The sequence below is a fragment of the Zophobas morio genome, unplaced genomic scaffold, assembly GCF_036711695.1.
Source record: "Zophobas morio isolate AGI-343-1 ecotype UQ-CSIRO unplaced genomic scaffold, CSIRO_AGI_Zmor_V1 ptg000027l, whole genome shotgun sequence".
NCBI lineage: Eukaryota > Metazoa > Arthropoda > Insecta > Coleoptera > Tenebrionidae > Zophobas > Zophobas morio.
In genome coordinates this window covers 1,094,374-1,115,752 of record NW_026972132.1, presented here as the reverse complement: position 1 = coordinate 1,115,752, position 21,379 = coordinate 1,094,374, and the positions used below count along the sequence as shown (strand labels likewise).

The 21,379-nt window shown below is 29.9% G+C and overlaps 1 protein-coding gene across 4 annotated transcripts in view; it reads left to right on the top strand.

Annotated features, from left to right (window-relative positions):
• LOC135136833 (optomotor-blind protein-like) overlaps positions 1-21,379 on the top strand; it is a 174,480-nt gene that overhangs the window by 142,959 nt on the left and 10,142 nt on the right. For all 4 annotated transcript variants that reach the window (XM_064066260.1, XM_064066259.1, XM_064066262.1 and 1 more), the window contains one exon: positions 14,052-14,198. In XM_064066260.1, coding sequence (XP_063922330.1) covers positions 14,052-14,198 — 147 coding nt within the window. The remainder of the gene's footprint in view (positions 1-14,051; positions 14,199-21,379) is intronic.

The following is a 21,379-nucleotide window of genomic DNA, read 5'->3' as shown; positions in this document are numbered from 1 at the left end:
TTCCCAAATTAGTGTCTTAACTCATCTGTAAAATTACGGTAACAACAAAACAGCGCCGACAAATTGAAAAATCACTTTATACCCTAATTCCAAAATTATATTCATGTTTCTTATCGTAAGATTGCTACGAAGACAATGTATTTCCTAAGTCTAAATTCGTTTAAAAAAAAATAAAAGTTTAAAGGAAAAAGTACTTAATTTAATCATTTGTAAATCTTAAAACATATATATTTGCTGCTCACTACAAATTCAAAACAAAATTTTGAATCATCGCAACTGTACTGACTCTGTTCACTATGAATTGTCGTAATTCCCAAATTTGTGTCTTAACTCATTGATAAAATTACTTGAACGACAAAGCAGCGCCGACAAATTTAAAAAGCACTTTATACCGTAATTCCAAAATTACATTCTAGTTCCTTACCGTAATTACTAGAAAGATAATGTATTTCCAAATTCTAATTTAATATTCAAAAATAAAGTTTAAAGGAAAAAAATCCTTAATTTAATTGCCTGCAACTCTTAAAACATATATATTTCCTCTACAATACAAAAATCAGTATGGGTTACTGTTTGTAATTTTAAAACGTCAAAAAAAATTTAAATAATAGCAACTGTACAATATAAATTGTTGTAATTCCCAATTAGTGTCGTAATTCATTTATAAAATTACAGGAACAACAAAACAACGCCGACAAATTGAAAAATCACTTTTTACCGTAATTCCAAAATTATATTCATGTTTCTTTTCGTAAGATTGTTACGAAGACAATGTATTTCCTAAGTCTAAATTCGTTTTCAAGAATAAAAATTTAAAGGAAAAAGTACTTAATGTAATCATTTGTAATTCTTAAAGCATATATTTTTGCTCCTCACTACAAATTCAAAAACAAAATTTGGAATCATCGCAACTGTACTGCCTCTGTTCACTATGAATTGTCGTAATTCCCAAATTAGTGTCTTAACTCATTGATAAAATTACTTGAACGACAAAGCAGCGCCGACAAATTTAAAAAGCACTTTATACCGTAATTCCAAAGTTACACTCTAGTTCCTTATCGTAATTACTAGGAAGATAATGTATTTCCAAATTCTAACTTCATATTCAAAAATAAAAGTTTAAAGGAAAAAATCCTTAATTTAATTGCCTGCAACTCTTAAAACATATGTATTTCCTCTACAATACAAATATCAGTATGGGTTACTGTTTGTAATTTTAAAACGTCAAAAAAAATTTAAATAATAGCAACTGTACAATATAAATTGTTGTAATTCCCAATTAGTGTCGTAATTCATTTATAAAATTACAGGAACAACAAAACAACGCCGACAAATTGAAAAATCACTTTATACCGTAATTCCAAAATTATATTCATGTTTCTTATCGTAAGATTGCTACGAAGACAATGTATTTCCTAAGTCTAAATTCGTTTTAAAAAATAAAAGTTTAGAGGAAAAAGTGCTTAATTCAATTATTTGTAACTCTTAAAAGATATATATTTGCTCCTCACTACAAATTCAAAGCAAATTTTTAAATCATCGCAACTGTACTGCCTCCGTTCACTATGAATTGTCGTAATTCCCAAATTAGTGTCTTAACTCACTGATACAATTACATGAGCGACAAAATAGCCCCGATAAATGTAAAAGTACTTTATATCGTAATTCCAAAATTACATTGTATTTCCTTATCGTATTTCCGATTTCTAAATAATTATATAAAAAATAAATTTAAATGCAGTTTCAAAGTTACAAATGAAAACACGAAGCATCTTAAGAAATTGGAAATACGTCTGAATTACATCACTTCCACTTTTCCCGACCTCCTCATCCGAATCAATCTTGGGTGGCCATAACTCACTCCCACCTCTCCTCCTTGAATAATTACCTCCGTAATTAGACCCAATTACCCAAAAGCGTCCACGAATTCCCCGGATTCCGTCACTTCGCCCCGCCACGTCCCTTCTCCCATAAATTACGTCTTAATTTTCCGAGAAAGCCATCGAAATTTTATAATAACAATAAAACAACGCCAATCGCTGCCCCTTTTCGCCCATCACACTTCCATTTTAGCGTCCATAAACCATCCAGGGCCGTATCAGATGGCGATACCCGGCTAATTAAGAATAGTGACTTGTTGTATCTGCCAGGTCTCGAAACACGTTTCGGTCCGTCTACAAGAAACAAAACAGTTGAGCCTTTTGGATTTTACACGGCAATTAGCCTCAATCCGTCTCTCTCCGATCCGGTGAGCCACCACTTAAAAATAATCAGCGACTGTTTTAGAGCGAAATCGGGGTGCCACCTTCGGGCTACAAACGCCGGCGTTCGCGGAACGAATTTAAAATAAAAATGGATTTTTAGTGACTTTTCGTCGGTGTGAATCCCGCTTTAGCGCGGCTCCTGTTGGAGGAAGTTTCTGGTAATTAGGCGAAGAGTGGAAGAAGGTCGTTGAGTCGATAAATCGGCCGAGAAATTCCAAGTTTTATTAGCGCCGCCGCATTTAAACACTAAACACAAACTAATTTCTACGAAATCGTAAAGATAAAAACCCTATATTTTCCTCGACAACGACGCAATGCGTACACCTTAACGAAATCGCCTTTTCCACCGTTCTTCGGCTACTGGTTTTTTAAGGACCCACTCGCTCGGCTTTATTATCGTATAAAAATTTAAATTACACGTTTTGGCCTTTTGAATATGTAAATACTCTAACTCGCTACTGATCATTTCGATAGTGTTAATTAAACAGGACAAGGAGACGGAGATGTACTGTGTTTGTTCGCGCTGACGAGTCGCCGCTGACGGGCACACGTGGAAGGGCGGAAATTTACATCCTAATTAAATTATTAAATAATTATCACCACTCCTCGCCATTCATCAAAAATTCAAAGCAATTTGTGTAATAATAGCGTTGAGGAAGGCTGCATCGCGGGAGGCCGTGCTGGGAGATACGACGCGGTTTGGGTGCTACGGATGGGAGATACGGGACGCCACTGGCGGTAACAGGGTTGAAAAAAATGGTGTCGCCGTGTTTATTTTATAATTAAAGTGCTAAATATTAATCAGGCAATTATTAATCACCACTTACCTTACTGTTCGTTAAATTTTAATACAAGACGTAGGTAATCAATATAATAATAGGTTGTTATAAATTTATTACGGCGGTAGGCTGTGCTTGGAAATTTTAATAAGTTGCTGGCGCTGATATTTTAAAAATAGGAGAAAAATTTTAACGAGTCGGGGATAAGTGGACGTTTTACAAACAAATTACAAAATTTATGTATTTTGGGAAATACACGTTTGCGGTAAGTGGCGGTTTTTAAATTTTCGTTTATTCGTTTTAGGTTAGCAAATTACTAGTTGTTTTTGTGTTGTAACTCATCTGACATGTTGTTTATTTTTAAATTTGACGTAATTCCTACGCGATTTTTTTGTTCAACTGATTTTATATTTCACAAATTTTTGGCAATTTTTACAAAGAAAAGTGACAAAATTGAAATTAGAAAAAATATTCATCTAATTAGAAATTCTGTTATATATACTATCTGAGCTCTCTAAGAGGACAGTTTACAACGAAAACTATTAAATTTGAGAAATACAAAAATCTGTTTCTATTTATATTTTCGAGTGTTGTTATTTATAATAAAATTCTTAAACTATAATTTTGTTTTCTATTTATGTTATAGATTTTCTTGCGTAAAATTTAAAATACAAAAAATAGTATTTCCAAAAATACACATGTAATAATTTTACGAAAAAATCGTCTCAATTTTTTTTTATAGTGTGTTTATTTAAAAATTTGACGTAAGTTTTGCACGAAAATTATGATTTTTTTGTATGAAACTTCACAAAATTAAAAAATTTTATTTTTGGGGAATTTCTACAAAGAAAATTTTTTGGAAAAATCGGAATTACGAAAAATATTCAATTAACTGAAGTCCTAAAAATGCAACTTTTCAGTGGTTTATACTATTTGATTTTTTTCAGGACAGGACAGTTTTCGTCAAAAACTATAGACTTTGAGAAATACAAAAATTTAATTCTTTTTATATTTTCGTAGACTGATGTATCTATTACAAAAAAACTGTTGAACTATAGATTTTTGGGGTATTTATATTATAAATTTTCATACAGAACAGTCGAATTCCAAAAAAAAAACAGTAATTCCAAAATTACGCAATTTAAAAAAAAAACAGATTTGAAAATTATTTTGATAGTCTATTTATTTTAAAATTTGATGTTATTTTCACATTAAATGATAACATTAATAAAAGAAATTTCACAAATTTAAAGATCTTTTTTGTGAATTACCACAAAAAAAGCATCGCCGAAATCGGAATTACGAAAAATATTCAGTTAATTGAAATTCTAGAACTGCAACTTTTCTGTTATTTATACTATTTAATTTTTTTGAAGACAGTTTTCGTCAACAATTATTCAGTTTGAGAAATACAAAAATATATTTCTTTTTATATTTCCATAGACTGATGTATTTAATTAAAAAAATCTGGCGAACTATCTATTTTTGCGGTATTTATATTATTAGTTGTGATACATACTTATTAAGTACCCGAAATCCAAAAAAGAACAGTAATTCCAAAAATACGTATGTGCCAATATTACGAAAAAACAGTTTCAAAATTGTTGTTTGATGTAATTCGTACACTAAATTGTTGTTTCTTTCACTGACTGTAAGATAAAATATTCATATAGGAATTTTCGCAAGTTTAAAGGAAATTATCAAAAAAATGTAACACCGCAATTGGAATTACGAAAAGTATTCAGTTAACTGAAAGTCCTAAAAATGCAACTTTTCAGTGATTTATACTATTTGATTTTTTCAGGACAGGACAGTTTTCGTCAAAAATTATAGAGTTTGAGAAATTCAAAAATTTAGTTTTTTTTTTATATTTTCGTAGACTGATGTATCTATTACAAAATAACTGTTGAACTATAAATTTTTGGGGTATTTATAATATAAATTGTCATACAGAACAGTCGAATTCCAAAAAAAACAGTAATTACGCAATTACGCAATTTAAAAAAAAACAGATTTGAAAATTATCTTGATAGTCTATTTTAAAATTTGATGTTATTTTCACATTAAATGATAACATTAATAAAAGAAATTTCACAAATTTACAGATTTTTGTTGTGAATTACCACAAAAAAAAGCATCGCCGAAATCGGAATTACGAAAAATATTCAGTTAATTGAAATTCTAGAACTGCAACTTTTCCGCTATTTATACTATTTAATTTTTTTGAGGACATTTTTCGTCAAAAATTTATTCAGTTTAGAGAAATAGAAAAATGTATTTCTTTTTATATTTCCATAGACTGATGTATTTACTTAAAAAAATCTGGTGAACTATCTACTTTTGCGGTATTTATATTATTAGTTGTGATACATACTTATTAGGTACCCCAAATCCAAAAAAGAACAGTAATTCCAAAAATACGTATGTGCCAATATTGCGAAAAAACAGTTTCAAAATTGTTGTTTGATGTAATTCTCGCACTAAATTGTTGTTTCTTTCACTGACTGTAAGATAAAATATTTATATAGAAAATTTCGCAAGTTGAAAGGAAATCACAAAAAATGTAACACCGCAATTGGAATTACGAAAAATAATCAATTAACTGAAAGTCTTAAAAATGCAACTTTTTAGTGGTTTATACTATTTGATTTTTTCAGGACAGGACAGCTTTCGTCAAAAATTATAGAGTTTGAGAAATACAAAAATTTAATTCTTTTTATATTTTCGTAGACTGATGTATCTATTACAAAAAAACTGTTGAACTATAGATTTTAGGTGTACTTATATTATAAATTTTCATACAGAACAGTCGAATTCCAAAAAAAAACAGTAATTCCAAAATTACGCAATTTAAAAAAAAAACAGATTTGAAAATTATTTTGATAGTCTATTTATTTTAAACTTTAATGTAATTTTCACATTAAATGATAACATTAATAAAAGAAATTTCACAAATTTAAAGATCTTTGTTGTGAATTTCCACGAAAAAAGCATCGCCGAAATCGGAATACGAAAAATATTCAGTTAATTGAAATTCTAGAACTGCAACTTTTCCGCTATTTATACTATTTAATTTTTTTGAGAACATTTTTCGTCAAAAATTATTCAGTTTAGAGAAATACAAAAATGTATTTCTTTTTATATTTCCATAGACTGATGTATTTACTTAAAAAAATCTGGCGAACTATCTACTTTTGCGGTATTTATATTATTAGTTGTGATACATACTTATTAGGTACCCCAAATCCAAAAAAGAACAGTAATTCCAAAAATACGTATGTGCCAATATTACGAAAAAACAGTTTCAAAATTGTTGTTTGATGTAATTCTCACACTAAATTGTTGTTTCTTTCACTGACTGTAAGATAAAATATTTATATAGGAAATTTCGCAAGTTTAAAGGAAATTACCAAAAAAATGTAACACCGCAATTGGAATTACGAAAAGTATTCAATAAACTGAAAGTCCTAAAAATGCAACTTTTCAGTGATTCATACTATTTGATTTTTTCAGGACAGGACAGTTTTCGTCAAAAATTATAGAGTTTGAGAAATACAAAAATTTAATTCTTTTTATATTTTCGTAGACTGATGTATCTATTACAAAAAAACTGTTGAACTATAGATTTTAGGGGTACTTATATTATAAATTTTCATACAGAACAGTCGAATTCCAAAAAAAAACCAGTAATTCCAAAATTACGCAATTTAAAAAAAAACAGATTTGAAAATTATTTTGATAGTCTATTTATTTTAAACTTTGATGTAATTTTCACATTAAATGATAACATTAATAAAAGAAATTTCACAAATTTAAAGATCTTTGTTGTGAATTACCACGAAAAAAGCATCGCCGAAATCGGAATTACGAAAAATATTCAGTTAATTGAAATTCTGGAACTGCAACTTTTCTGTTATTTATACTATTTAATTTTTTTAAAGACAGTTTTCGTCAAAAATTATTCAGTTTGAGAAATACAAAAATGTATTTCTTTTTATATTTTCATAGATTGATGTATTTACTTACAAAAATCTGGCGAACTATCTATTTTTGGGGTATTTATATTATTAGTTGTGATACATTCTTATTAGGTACCCCAAATCCAAAAAATAACAGTAATTCCAAAAATACGTATGTGCCAATATTACGAAAAAACAGTTTCAAAATTGTTGTTTGATGTAATTCTCACACTAAATTGTTGTTTCTTTCACTGACTGTAAGATAAAATATTTATATAGGAAATTTCGCAAGTTTAAAGGAAATTATCAAAAAAATGTAACACCGCAATTGGAATTACGAAAAGTATTCAATTAACTGAAAGTCCTAAAAATGCAACTTTTCAGTGATTTATACTATTTGGTTTTTTCAGGACAGGACAGTTTCGGTCAAAAATTATAGAATTTGAGAAATACAAAAATTTAGTTCTTTTTATATTTTCGTAGACTGATGTATCTATTACAAAAAAACTGTTGAACTATAAATTTTTGGGGTATTTATGTTTCAAATTTTCATACAGAATAGTCGAATTCAAAAAAAAAAGTAATTCCAAAATTACGCAATATCACAGAAAAAACAGATTTGAAAATTATTTTTATAGTCTATTTTAAAATTTGATGTTATTTTCACATTAAATGATAACATTAATAAAAGAAATTTCACAAATTTAAAGATCTTTTTTGTGAATTACCACAAAAAAAGCATCGCCGAAATCGGAATTACGAAAAATATTCAGTTAATTGAAATTTTAGAACTGCAACTTTTCCGCTATTTATACTATTTAATTATTTTGAAGACCGTTTTCGTCAAAAATATTCAGTTTGAGAAATACAAAAATGTATTTCTTTTTATATTTTCATAGATTGATGTATTTATTTAAAAAAATCTGGTAAACTATCTATTTTTGCGGTATTTATATTATTAGTTGTGATACATACTTATTAGGTACCCCAAATCCTAAAAAGAACAGTAATTCAAAAATACGTATGTGCCAATATTACGAAAAAACAGTTTCAAAATTGTTGTTTGATGTAATTCTCACACTAAATTGTTGTTTCTTTCACTGACTGTAAGATAAAATATTTATATAGGAAATTTCGCAAGTTTAAAAGAAATTACCAAAAAAATGTAACACCGCAATTGGAATTACGAAAAGTATTTAATTAACTGAAAGTCCTAAAAATGCAACTTTTCAGTGGTTTATACTATTTGATTTTTTCAGGACAGGACAGTTTTCGTCAAAAATTATAGAGTTTGAGTAATACAAAAATTTAATTCTTTTTATATTTTCGTAGACGGATGTATCTATTACAAAAAAAAAAACTGTTGAACTATAGATTTTTGGGGTATTTATATTATAAATTTTCATACAGAACAGTCGAATTCCAAAAAAAAAACAGCAATTCCAAAATTACGCAATATTACAAAAAAACAGATTTGAAAATTATTTTGATAGTCTATTTATTTTAAAATTTTATGTAATTTTCACATTAAATGATAACATTAATAAAAGAAATTTCACAAATTTAAAGATCTCGAAATCGGAATTACGAAAAATATTCAGTTAATTGAAATTCTAGAACTGCAACTTTTCTGTTATTTATACTATTTAATTCTTTTGAGGACAGTTTTCGCCAAAAATTATTCAGTTTGAGATATATAAAAATGTATTTCTTTTTATATTTTCATAGATTGTTGTATTTATTTGAAAAAAATCTGGTAAACTATCTATTTTTGCGGTTTTTATATTATTAGTTGTGATACATACTTATTAGGTACCCGAAATCCAAAAAAGAACAGTAATTCCAAAAATCCGCATGTGGCTATATTCCGAAAAAAACGATTCAAAATTGTTTTGATATTCTGTTTATTTAAAAATTTAATGTAATTCCCACAAAACATTGTTTTTGCACTGACTGTAAGATAAAATATTAATAAGCGAAATTTCATAAATTTCAAGTTCTCTTTTGTGAATTACAGAAAAAAATGTAACGCCGCAGTTGGAATTACAAAAAATGTTCAACTAACTGAAAATTCTAGAATTACAACTTTCCAGTTATTTATTTATTTTTTTTTCAGGACAGTTTTCGTCAAAAATTATTTAGTTTGAGGAATACAAAATTTAGTTCTATTTCTATTTTTGTAGATAACTGTATTTATTCCAAAAAAACTGTTAAACTATAGATTTTTGGGGTATTTATGTTATAAATTTTCATACATAACATTCCAATTAAAAAAAAAAACAGTAATTTCAAAAGTTACATTACATATCCAGTTTGAGAAATACAAAAATGTATTTTTATTTCTATTTTCGTGTATTGATCTATTTAAAGAAAATTGTTAAATTATAGAAATGGGCTGTTATTTATGTTATAGATTTTCTTCCATAATATGGTATTTGGAATCCCAAAAACAGTAATTCCAAAAATACACATATAACAATTTTACGAAAAAATAGCCTCAAAATTGTTTGGACTTTGTGTTTATTTTCAAAAATTTGGTGTTGATTATATACGAAATTTTAAAAATTGAAAAAACGTATTTTCTATAAACAATTCTTGACAAAATCGGAATTACGAAAAACATTACTGCAATTGGAAATTCGTGGACTGCAAATTTTCTGTTATTTATTGTTTTTAATTATTTTTGGAAGCCAGTTTTCAACGAAAATCATTCAATTAATTCCAAACCCGTATTTCCCAAAAGCAATACACTTGCTCGTCCCGCTCGTTTGACAGCTGCCATCCGTCGTCCGTCCTCGTTATCGTCCGCGTCCACCCGAGCCCCAGCCCGCGCCCCCCTAATTAACCTCCAAAAATGAAAAATCGTTCTCGTTACCGTTCGCCCGATCGCTACAAGCCGGCCCTCGCAACGGTATCAAGAGCGGCTCTCTATCTAAACGTTGTATCTCGGAATATTTAAATGTTTAGTGCTCGGTGTGCGACCGAATCCAGCCAGGACCACACAGGTATCTCATACGAGCTTGGCACAAATCATCCATCGAAGGAAACAAAACAGGTTTCCACATCATATTATGCCGTGGCATCTTTTCAAATATGCATAAGCTGGATCGCTAAATCGGAGGCTGTTAGCGCGGCGCTGCAGTCGGGCCCCGGGGCGACACCTGGCGGCGAGTAGCTGAATTCGAATGCGGTTTTTTTGCGCAAATTTGCGCAAAAACGCGTATGTTTTCGAGTGGTTGGCAGTAAAATGGACGAGGTGACATGGTGGATTTATGATGGGTTCGGTAATTTATGGCAGTTAATTATGCTAAGTTTTTAAAATAAGCAGGGAAATAAAACTAACTGTTATGGGCGGTTTTAGTGTTTGTGTGGTAAATGATAAATATTTAAATTTTTCGAGATTGCTAAACACGTACTTAATGTTTCCAAAAGTGTTAAAGTAGTGCTTTGGCATTTTTAATTGTTGCTTAATCAGCGAAGTGTCAACCATTAATATAATTTATGGGTGAGTTAGGTTGCTTTTTAATTTTTTTAGATAAGATATGTGCTGCAAAACAAAATGTTGATAAATACTCGCGCAATTTTTTCGCGAGCGAAGCGAGCTATGCAAGAAATATGCAGTTGTAAGTTCTTTGTCCGTTTTACTATCTTGAAATACATTACCTAGGAAATTTTATATTTTCAAGTTCTTTAATTATGTAATTCCAAAGTATTCAGTTTGAGAAATACAACAAATTATTTTCCTTTAAAACTTACGCAATAAGAATTTCAGAAATTTTCAGCAATATGTTTCTTTTAAGATTTGACCCATTATAAGCTAAAATATTAACATACGAAATTTTATAAATTTAAAAAATATTTGTTTGGGAACTTATATAAAAAAATTTCATCTATAAAATCGGAATTACGCAAATACTCATTTAATTGAAAATTCGGGTACTGCAAATTTTCTGTCAGTTAAACTGTTTGATTCTTTTCTTGGAAGACCGTTTTCAGCAAAAATTTTATTCGATTTGAGAAGTACAACAAATTATTTTTTGTTTATAATTTCGTATGTTGATGTATTTACAATAAAAAATGTAAAATTACAGATTTGTGTTGGTATTTTTCTAAAAATTTTTCTTTCTTGAGTTTAATTAGTGATGAAATATTATTATACAAATTTTACAAATTTAAAAAATATCTTTTGGGAGTTCCTATAACAAAAAAATTTATTGAAAAAAACGGGATTGCGAAAAATATCCATTTAAACGAAAATTCTGCAGGCTGAAAATTTTCTGTTAAACTATTTGATTTTTTTTGGAGGAGTTTAACAAAAAATTATACAGTTTGAGAAATACAACAAATTATTTTTTTGTTTATAATTTCGCTTGTTGGCGTGTTTATAATAAAAATGTAAATTTACAGATTTGTGTTGGTATTTATCTCAAAATTTTTCTTTCTTAATACTTGGAATTGTGAATAAAAAACACTAATTCCAAAACAAAAATCTTTTTTTAATTTGATGTATTTCTAAAACTAAAATAATCAAATTTTGAGTTTAATTGATGATAAGATAAAAGATTATTATACACGATATTACTTATTTGAAAAATATTTCTGGAATAGTTTTATAACAAAAAAATTATTTGAGAAAATCGAAATTACGGAAAATATTTATTTAAACGAAAATTCCGGAACTGAAATTTTTCTGTTAATTAGACTAATTGATTTTTTTTTTAAAGCGTTTTCAACAAACAAATTATTCAGTTTGAGAAATACAACAAATTATTTTTTTGTTTCGAATTTCGGATACTGATTTGTTTACAACAAAAAATAAATAAAATTATAGATTTGTGTTCGTACTTATCTTAAAAATTGTTTTTATTAATACTTGAAATTAAAAAATACAGTAATACCAGAAACAAGGATTTAACAAAAAATTCAAAAATTTTTTGAGAGCCGTCTTATTTTATAATTTGATGTAATTCTTAAACCAAAATGTAATCAAATTTTGTGTTTAATTGATGATAAGACACAACATTATTATACAAGATATTACTTATTTAAAAAATATTTATGGGGTATTTTTATAACAAAAAAATCAATTGAGAAAATCGGAATTATGAAAAATATTTCTTTAAACGAAAATTCCGTGACTGAAAATTTTCTGTTAATTAGACTAATTGATTCTTTTATTAAAAAAGCGTTTTCAACAAAAAAAATTATTCACTTTGAGAAATACAACAAATTATTTTTTTTTGTTTCGAATTTCGGATACTGATTTATTTACAACAAAAAATAATTAAAATTATAGATTTGTGTTCGTACTTATCATAAAAAATTGTCTTTATTAATATTTGAAATTAAAATACAAGGATGTAACAAAATAATAAAAAAATCAAAATTTTTGAGAGCTGTCTTATTTTATAATTTGATGTAATTCTTAAACTAAAATGTAATTAAATTTTGTATTTAATTGATGATAAGATAAAACATTATTATACACGATATTACTTATTTGAAAAATATTTCTGGGATATTTTCATAACAAAAAAATTATTTGAGAAAATCGGAATTACGGAAAATATTTATTTAAACGAAAATTCCGGAACTGAAATTTTTCTGTTAATTAGACTAATTGTTTTTTTTTTTTTAAAGCGTTTTCAACAAACAAATATTCAGTTTGAGAAATACAACAAATTATTTTTTTTGTTTCGAATTTCGGATACTGATTTGTTTACAACAAAAAATAAATAAAATTATAGATTTGTGTTCGTACTTATCTTAAAAATTGTTTTTATTAATACTTGAAAGTAAAAAATACAGTAATACCAGAAACAAGGATTTAACAAAAAATTCAAAAATTTTTTGAGAGCCGTCTTATTTTATAATTTGATGTAATTCTTAAACCAAAATGTAATCAAATTTTGTGTTTAATTGATGATAAGACAAAACATTATTATACAAGATATTACTTATTTAAAAAATATTTATGGGGTATTTTTATAACAAAAAAATCAATTGAGAAAATCGGAATTATGAAAAATATTTATTTAAACGAAAATTCCGTGACTGAAAATTTTCTGTTAATTAGACTAATTTATTCTTTTATTGAAAAAGCGTTTTCAAGAAAAAAAATTATTCAGTTTGAGAAATACAACAAATCATTTTTTTTGTTTCGAATATTGGATACTGATTTATTTACAACAAAAAATATATAAAATTATAGATTTGTGTTCGTACTTATCTTAAAAATTGTCTTTATTAATACTTGAACTTAAAAAATACAGTAATACCAGAAACAAGGATTTAACAAAAAATTCAAAAATTTTTTGAGAGCCGTCTTATTTTATAATTTGATGTAATTCTTAAACTAAAATGTAATCAAATTTTGTGTTTAATTGATGATAAGATAAAACATTATTATTCAAGATATTACTTATTTAAAAAATATTTTTGAGGAATTTTTATAACAAAAAGATCATTTGAGAAAGTCGGAATTACGGAAAATATTTATTTAAACGAAAATTCCGGGACTGTAAATTTTCTGTTTATTAGACTAATTGATTCTTTTTTTGAAAAAGCGTTTCAACAAAAAAACTATTTAGTTTGAGAAATACAACAAATTATTTTTTTTTTTTGTTTCGAATTTCGGATACTGATTTATTTGCAACAAAAAATAAATAAAATTATAGACTTGTGTTCGTACTTATCTTAAAAATTGTCTTTGTTAATATTTGAAATTTAAAAAAAAACACAGTAATTCCAAAAACACGGATGTGGCAAACTTACAAAAAATTTGAATTTTTTAACACATAGTTGATTCTTAAATTAAACTGATCAAATTTTGTGTTTAAATGGTTTTAAGAAAAAAAATTGTTACCTCTATATATGAAAAAATTGGAATTACGAAAAATAGTCATTGTACTGAAAATTTTGGGTTTCAATTACAAAATATGTCTTTTTCGAAAAACTACACTCCAATTTCGCAATTTTTCCGTATTTCCTTTTCTTATAGTACAATCTTTACCGCCTGGACGGACTTTCACTGTTATTTTTCCTTGCAGACGATACTCAACTCCATGCACAAATACCAGCCCCGGTTTCACCTCGTCAGAGCCAACGACATCCTCAAACTGCCCTACTCGACGTTTCGGACGTACGTCTTCAAGGAAACCGAGTTCATCGCCGTAACGGCGTACCAAAACGAAAAGGTATTTTACGATTACTTATATCCAACTAGGGCTCACAACGACTGCGTCCCATTTATTTCGGCATTTAATTTGTCCCGTTTATGACTTATCGCGGAAGTTTGACTTCCCTGTTATTCTTCTGGTAATTCGAGCCGAGTAAACAAAATAATTAATCGTAAGTGATGGGGTTGTTTCGGAGATTGTCGCCGTTCGAGAAGGGTTTTATCGTAGATAAGGAGTTGAAAGGGACGAGTTAAGTGGATGTTTGGATTAGTGTAGTTGTTGTCGTTGTGTTGGTAATAGTAATAGTACCTGCATGCAATACGTGGACTAATGATCATACTTAATACTAACCGACGTATTATTTATGAAACAAAACAGTGGAAAAACGACTGCGTTGTACAGGAAATGTTCAATTGCAGCGATGATAGAATCGTGTGATTAAAAAAATTAATCCGCGACGTACTTTGCGTTTTTGAAAGCCGCCCACGACCTCAGATTTGTTTGTTCGAAGTCGTCCAATCGTACCGATATTGGAAAAACTCGACAATAAAAGCAAGACAAACACCGGCTAAGTCAAACAAGGAGAATAAACGCTTCCACGGTAGCAACAAAGATAAATCTTTGCTTTCCAATTACGTCGATCGCTTCAGATCTCTCTTCCTCTCTCGCGTCGATTTTCGTTAAACTTCACACCTTTACCTGTGAAAACACGCTCTCAACCTACTTATAGAATGTCAACTTAATTAGAATCTCGTCTATCGCCTCCGTAATCTCGAAATTTTTTCGGTCGCTTCTCGATCATTCCACGGCCACGGATTCCACAAATGTTTACCCAAAATCTGCCTCCGAGGAGTGAGTTTGGGTTCTTGGAGGAAGCTAACGCGGTTTCGACGTTGCTAAAACGGTATTTTTTAGTTTAGTGGAGTTTGAAATGTTTCAAGAGTCGTTTGTAGTCGTATCACGATTTAAATTTTTAGTAATTTCGGGTGAAAGCGGTTAAAAATATCCAAACGCTTCAATATTAAATTAAAAATAATTGAATTTTGTGTATTTGCAGTTTTTTTCGAACGAATTATGAAATGAAGGATCGATTAATTAAGTAAAATAAACCAATTTACCATATGAAAATTAATTTGGTTTGAATTTACATCACATGGCAATTATTTTCAATTTTTGCGGTCAAGTGGATGATTAAATTCAACCCTCGGCTTCGACTCGGGTAAAAGTAAGATGACGTGCTATCCATAAGAATACAAAAATTATTTTTCTTTTTAAGCCTGTTTCCACTGCAACTGCTTTAGAACAGATACTAATTCCTTTCAAAATATATAAAGATTATATTAATTTTTCATTTTTTTTTTTCATACAGTAAATTGTTCTACGATCAAAGTCACTGAGTAAGTGAAATCCTCGGCTTCGTCTCAGGCAAAAAAAAATTACTTTATACACCAAAGTGAACATTTTTCAAGTCAATATTTTCCATTTCAAACTATTTTAGATCGAAATTAGAGTTCTACAGTCAAGAAATTTCTACTCGAGGCGAAGCCGAAAAGTCTAAATATAAGCCCCGCCCACCCACCCTGTCTCAATTCTGATGATTTTTTATATTGTTATTATTTATCTAAATAGCAATGAAGTTTTCATTCGTTGGCAGACCTAGGGGCGGAGCCTAATTGCCAAATATGGATTTTCTTACAAAAATTTGTCATTTTAAACGTGGTTCAAGTTTCTAAGAATAAAAAATCTTCACAATTGAGATGGGGTGGGTGGGCGGGGTTAATATTTTGACTTTTTTTCTTAATATACATAGTATATTAACAACACGATACTCAAAAACATGTTTATAATTTCTTGTAAAGCATTAAGTATTTTGCAGTTAAGGTCCGCCCCCGAGGTTCACGGCGAATAAAAAAATCATCACAATTGACATAGGGCGGGTGGGCGGGCCTACATTTTGTCTTTTTGTTTAAAGTAAGATTACGTACTTCACATAAGAAAATAAAAATTAATTTCTCTTTAAGTCAATTTTTCCCGCAATGAAACTATTTTGGATCGAAATTTCCTCTCGAGGCGAAGCCGAGAGTTGACGAATATATAATTACCGGATAATATTTTTAATTTTTAATGTAAAAGTGAATTCAACCCTCGGCTTCGCCTCGGGTAATATTAAAATTACATACTATACCTACATAAGAATATGATAAATATTTTTCATTTTAAGTAAATATTTCCGCACTTCAACTCATTTAGAACGAAATTAGAGGTCCTTAGTAAAGAAATTTCTACGCGAGGCGAAGGCGAGAGTTGAGGAGTGTGCAGTGTTTTTCTTCAAATTATATATGAGACATAAAGAAACAAAGTCAAATCAATTTTTCAGTAATTTTCTTATCATTCAGTAAATGCTTTGAAGTTATACTACCAAAGTCACTGAGTAAATTCAGTCCTCGACTTCGTCTCAGACAAAAGAAGAAAATATAAAAATATGAAAATTATTTTTCTTCTGAGTCAATGTTACCATAAAGAAACTATTTTAAATCGAAATTAGAGTTCTATAGTCTTAAAAATTTCCACTCGAGGCGAAGCCGAGAGCCAAAAATATGCAATACACACGTTTTTTAACAAAAATCGTTTTTATAAAAAAAAATAGATTTAAAATAGGTAAAAGATGAAACTAATTTTTTAATAATTCTCTAATCATACAATCAAAATATAAGCCCCGCCCACCCATCTGTCTCGACCTCAATCGTAATGAATTTTCCATTCGTTGTCAGACCAAGGGGCGGAGCCCAATTGCTAAATCGATATTTCCCTATACGAAGTCTACACATATTAATACAAAGAGGCAAAATATAAGCCCCGCCCACCCACCCTGTCTCAATTCTGACGATTTTTTTATTGGTCTTAAATTACCATGTGAAATATGATCTTATGTAACCGTGTTATACAAAGAAAACTAAATGCACTAATTAAAAAAGAAAACCATAGAGAAGCCCCACCCATCCGTCTCGACTTCAATCGTAATGAATTTTCCATTCGTTGTCAGACCGAGGGGCGGAGCCTAATTGCTAAATCGATATTTCCATACAAGAAGTCTACACATATTAAAACAAACAGGCAAAATATAAGCCCCACCCACCCACCCTGTCTCAATTCCGATGATTTTTTCATTCGTCGTGCGCCAAAAGGGCGGAGTTTAATTGCAAAATTCTCTACGAGGAATAAAAACAAATTTTTGAGTATTGTGTTGTTCAAAAAATACTATTTGTATTAAGAAAAAATGAATGCCAAAAATTAAGCCCCACCCATACCTGCCTGATCAAATAGTACTGAAATTTTCATTCGTTGGTAGACCTAGGGGCGGAGCCTAATTGCAAAAAACATATTTGTCATTTTGAACGTGGTTCAAGTTTCTAGGAATAAAAAAACTCATCACAATTGGGATAGGGGGAGTGGGCGGGGTTTATAATTTCCTTTCTTTTTCTTGATGTACATAGTATTCTTTGACCAATACGAACTCAAAAACATGTTTATAATTTCTTGTGAAAAAATTGGTATTTTGTAGTTAAGCTCCGCCCCCGAGGTTCACAGCGAATAAAAAAAATCATCACAATTGAGATAGGGCGGGTGGGCGGGCTAACATTTTGCCCTTGAAAGAGCTAAACTCTTCAGTTCTTCAGTTCTTCAGTTGATCAGAGCCTTTTTTAATTTTAGGTCAGTTCAGTTCATTTCATTCACTTGTAAACGTTTTTATGAGACGGCATTATTAAAAAAAAAAAACGATAAGAATGCGAGCGCAGCGAGCACGTTCAGGTGTAATTAAAAATTACCCGTCAGTCTACCTGGGAAGCTAAATTACTGATAAGAAAATTTTTAATGTCTAAAAACGACGAATCCTAAAAATATTTGTGACTATCTGCTAAACGTGCTCGCTGCGCTCGTATTTTAAGGGTGTTTTTTTTAAGTTTCGAGAGTAAAGTTGAAAAAAATAGGAGATTTTCATCACAAGGTCTAATTTTCAAGAGGTCATACGTGACTAAAAAATTTAGTATTTTAAACGTGGTTCAAGTTTCTAAGAATAAAAAAATCATCACAATTGAGATAGGGTGGGTGGGCGGGGTTTATAATTTCCTTTCTTTTTCTTAATGTACATAGTATTCTTTGACCAACACGAACTCAAAAACATGTTTATAATTTCTTGTGAAAAAATTGGTATTTTGTAGTTAAGCTCCGCCCCCGAGGTTCACAGCGAATAAAAAAAATCATCACAATTGAGATAGGGCGGGTGGGCGGGCTAACATTTTGCCCTTGAAAGAGCTAAACTCTTCAGTTCTTCAGTTCTTCAGTTGATCAGAGCCTTTTTTAATTTTAGGTCAGTTCAGTTCATTTCATTCACTTGTAAACGTTTTTATGAGACGGCATTATTAAAAAAAAAAACGATAAGAATGCGAGCGCAGCGAGCACGTTCAGGTGTAATTAAAAATTACCCGTCAGTCTACCTGGGAAGCTAAATTACTGATAAGAAAATTTTTAATGTCTAAAAACGACGAATCCTAAAAATATTTGTGACTATCTGCTAAACGTGCTCGCTGCGCTCGTATTTTAAGGGTGTTTTTTTTAAGTTTCGAGAGTAAAGTTGAAAAAAATAGGAGATTTTCATCACAAGGTCTAATTTTCAAGAGGTCATACGTGACTAAAAAATTTAGTATTTTAAACGTGGTTCAAGTTTCTAAGAATAAAAAAATCATCACAATTGAGATAGGGTGGGTGGGCGGGGTTTATAATTTCCTTTCTTTTTCTTAATGTACATAGTATTCTTTGACCAACACGAACTCAAAAACATGTTTATAATTTCTTGTAATGAAACAAGTATTTTGTAGTTAAGCTCCGCCCCAGAGGTTCACGGCGAATAAAAAAAAATCATCACAATCGAGATAGGGCGGGTGGGCGGGCTTACACTTTGCTCTTGAAAATGCTAAACTCTTCAGTTCTTCAGTTCTTCAGTTGATCAGAGCCTTTTTTAAATTTAGGTGAGTTCAGGTCATTTCATTCACTTGTAAACGTTTTTATGCGACGACATTATTTAAAAAAAAAAGGTTAATAATGCGAGGGCAGCGAGCACGTTCAGGTGTAATTAAAAATTACCCGTCAGTCTCCCTGGGAAGCTAAATTTCTGATAAGAAAATTTTTAATGTCTAAAAACGACGAATCCTAAAAATATTTGTGACTATCTGCTAAACGTGCTCGCTGCGCTCGTATTTTAAGGGTGTTTTTTTTAAGTTTCGAGAGTAAAGTTGAAAAAAATAGGAGATTTTCATCACAAGGTCTAATTTTCAAGAGGTCATACGTGACTAAAAAATTTAGTATTTTAAACGTGGTTCAAGTTTCTAAGAATAAAAAAATCATCACAATTGAGATAGGGTGGGTGGGCGGGGTTTATAATTTCCTTTCTTTTTCTTAATGTACATAGTATTCTTTGACCAACACGAACTCAAAAACATGTTTATAATTTCTTGTAATGAAACAAGTATTTTGTAGTTAAGCTCCGCCCCCGAGGTTCACGGCGAATAAAAAAAAATCATCACAATCGAGATAGGGCGGGTGGGCGGGCTTACACTTTGCTCTTGAAAATGCTAAACTCTTCAGTTCTTCAGTTCTTCAGTTGATCAGAGCCTTTTTTAAATTTAGGTCAGTTCAGGTCATTTCATTCACTTGTAAACGTTTTTATGAGACGACATTATTTAAAAAAAAAAGGTTAATAATGCGAGGGCAGCGAGCACGTTCAGGTGTAATTAAAAATTACCCGTCAGTCTCCCTGGGAAGCTAAATTTCTGATAAGAAAATTTTTAATGTCTAAAAACGACGAATCCTAAAAATATTTGTGACTATCTGCTAAACGTGCTCGCTGCGCTCGTATTTTAAGGGTGTTTTTTTTAAGTTTCGAGAGTAAAGTTGAAAAAAATAGGAGATTTTCATCACAAGGTCTAATTTTCAAGAGGTCATACGTGACTAAAAAATTTAGTATTTTAAACGTGGTTCAAGTTTCTAAGAATAAAAAAATCATCACAATTGAGATAGGGTGGGTGGGCGGGGTTTATAATTTCCTTTCTTTTTCTTAATGTACATAGTATTCTTTGACCAACACGAACTCAAAAACATGTTTATAATTTCTTGTAATGAAACAAGTATTTTGTAGTTAAGCTCCGCCCCCGAGGTTCACGGCGAATAAAAAAAAATCATCACAATCGAGATAGGGCGGGTGGGCGGGCTTACACTTTGCTCTTGAAAATGCTAAACTCTTCAGTTCTTCAGTTCTTCAGTTGATCAGAGCCTTTTTTAAATTTAGGTCAGTTCAGGTCATTTCATTCACTTGTAAACGTTTTTATGAGACGACATTATTTAAAAAAAAAAGGTTAATAATGCGAGGGCAGCGAGCACGTTCAGGTGTAATTAAAAATTACCCGTCAGTCTCCCTGGGAAGCTAAATTTCTGATAAGAAAATTTTTAATGTCTAAAAACGACGAATCCTAAAAATATTTGTGATTATCTGGTTAACGTGCTCGCTGCGCTCGTATTCTAAGGGTGTTTTTTTTAGTTTAGAGAGTAAAGTTGAAAAAAATAGGAGATTTTCATCACAAGGTCTAATTTTCAGGAGGCCATACGTGACTAAAAAAAATTACTATTTTAAACGTGGTTCAAGTTTCTAAGAATAAAAAAATCATCATAATTGAGATAGGGTGGGTGGGCGGGGTTTACAATTTCCTTTCTTTTTCTTAATGTACATAGTATTCTTTGACCAACACGAACTCAAAAACATGTTTATAATTTCTTGTGAAGAAATTAGTATTTTGTAGTTAAGCTCCGCCCCTGAGATTCACGGCGAATAAAAAAATCATCACAATTGAGATAGGGCGGGTGGGCGGGCTTACATATTGCCCTTAAAAGGGCTAGACACTTCAGTTCGCAAGCATTTGATCACATCCTTTTTTAATTTTCGGTCAGTTCAGGTCAGGTCAAGTCACTGAATAAATTCAGCCCTCGACTTCGTCTCAGACAAAAGTAGAAAATATAAAAATATGAAAATTATTTTTCTTTTGAGTCAATGTTACCATAAAGAAACTATTTTAAATCGAAATTAGAGTTCTAACGTCAAAAAATTTTCACTCGAGGCGAAGCCGAGAGCCAAAAATGTGTAATATACA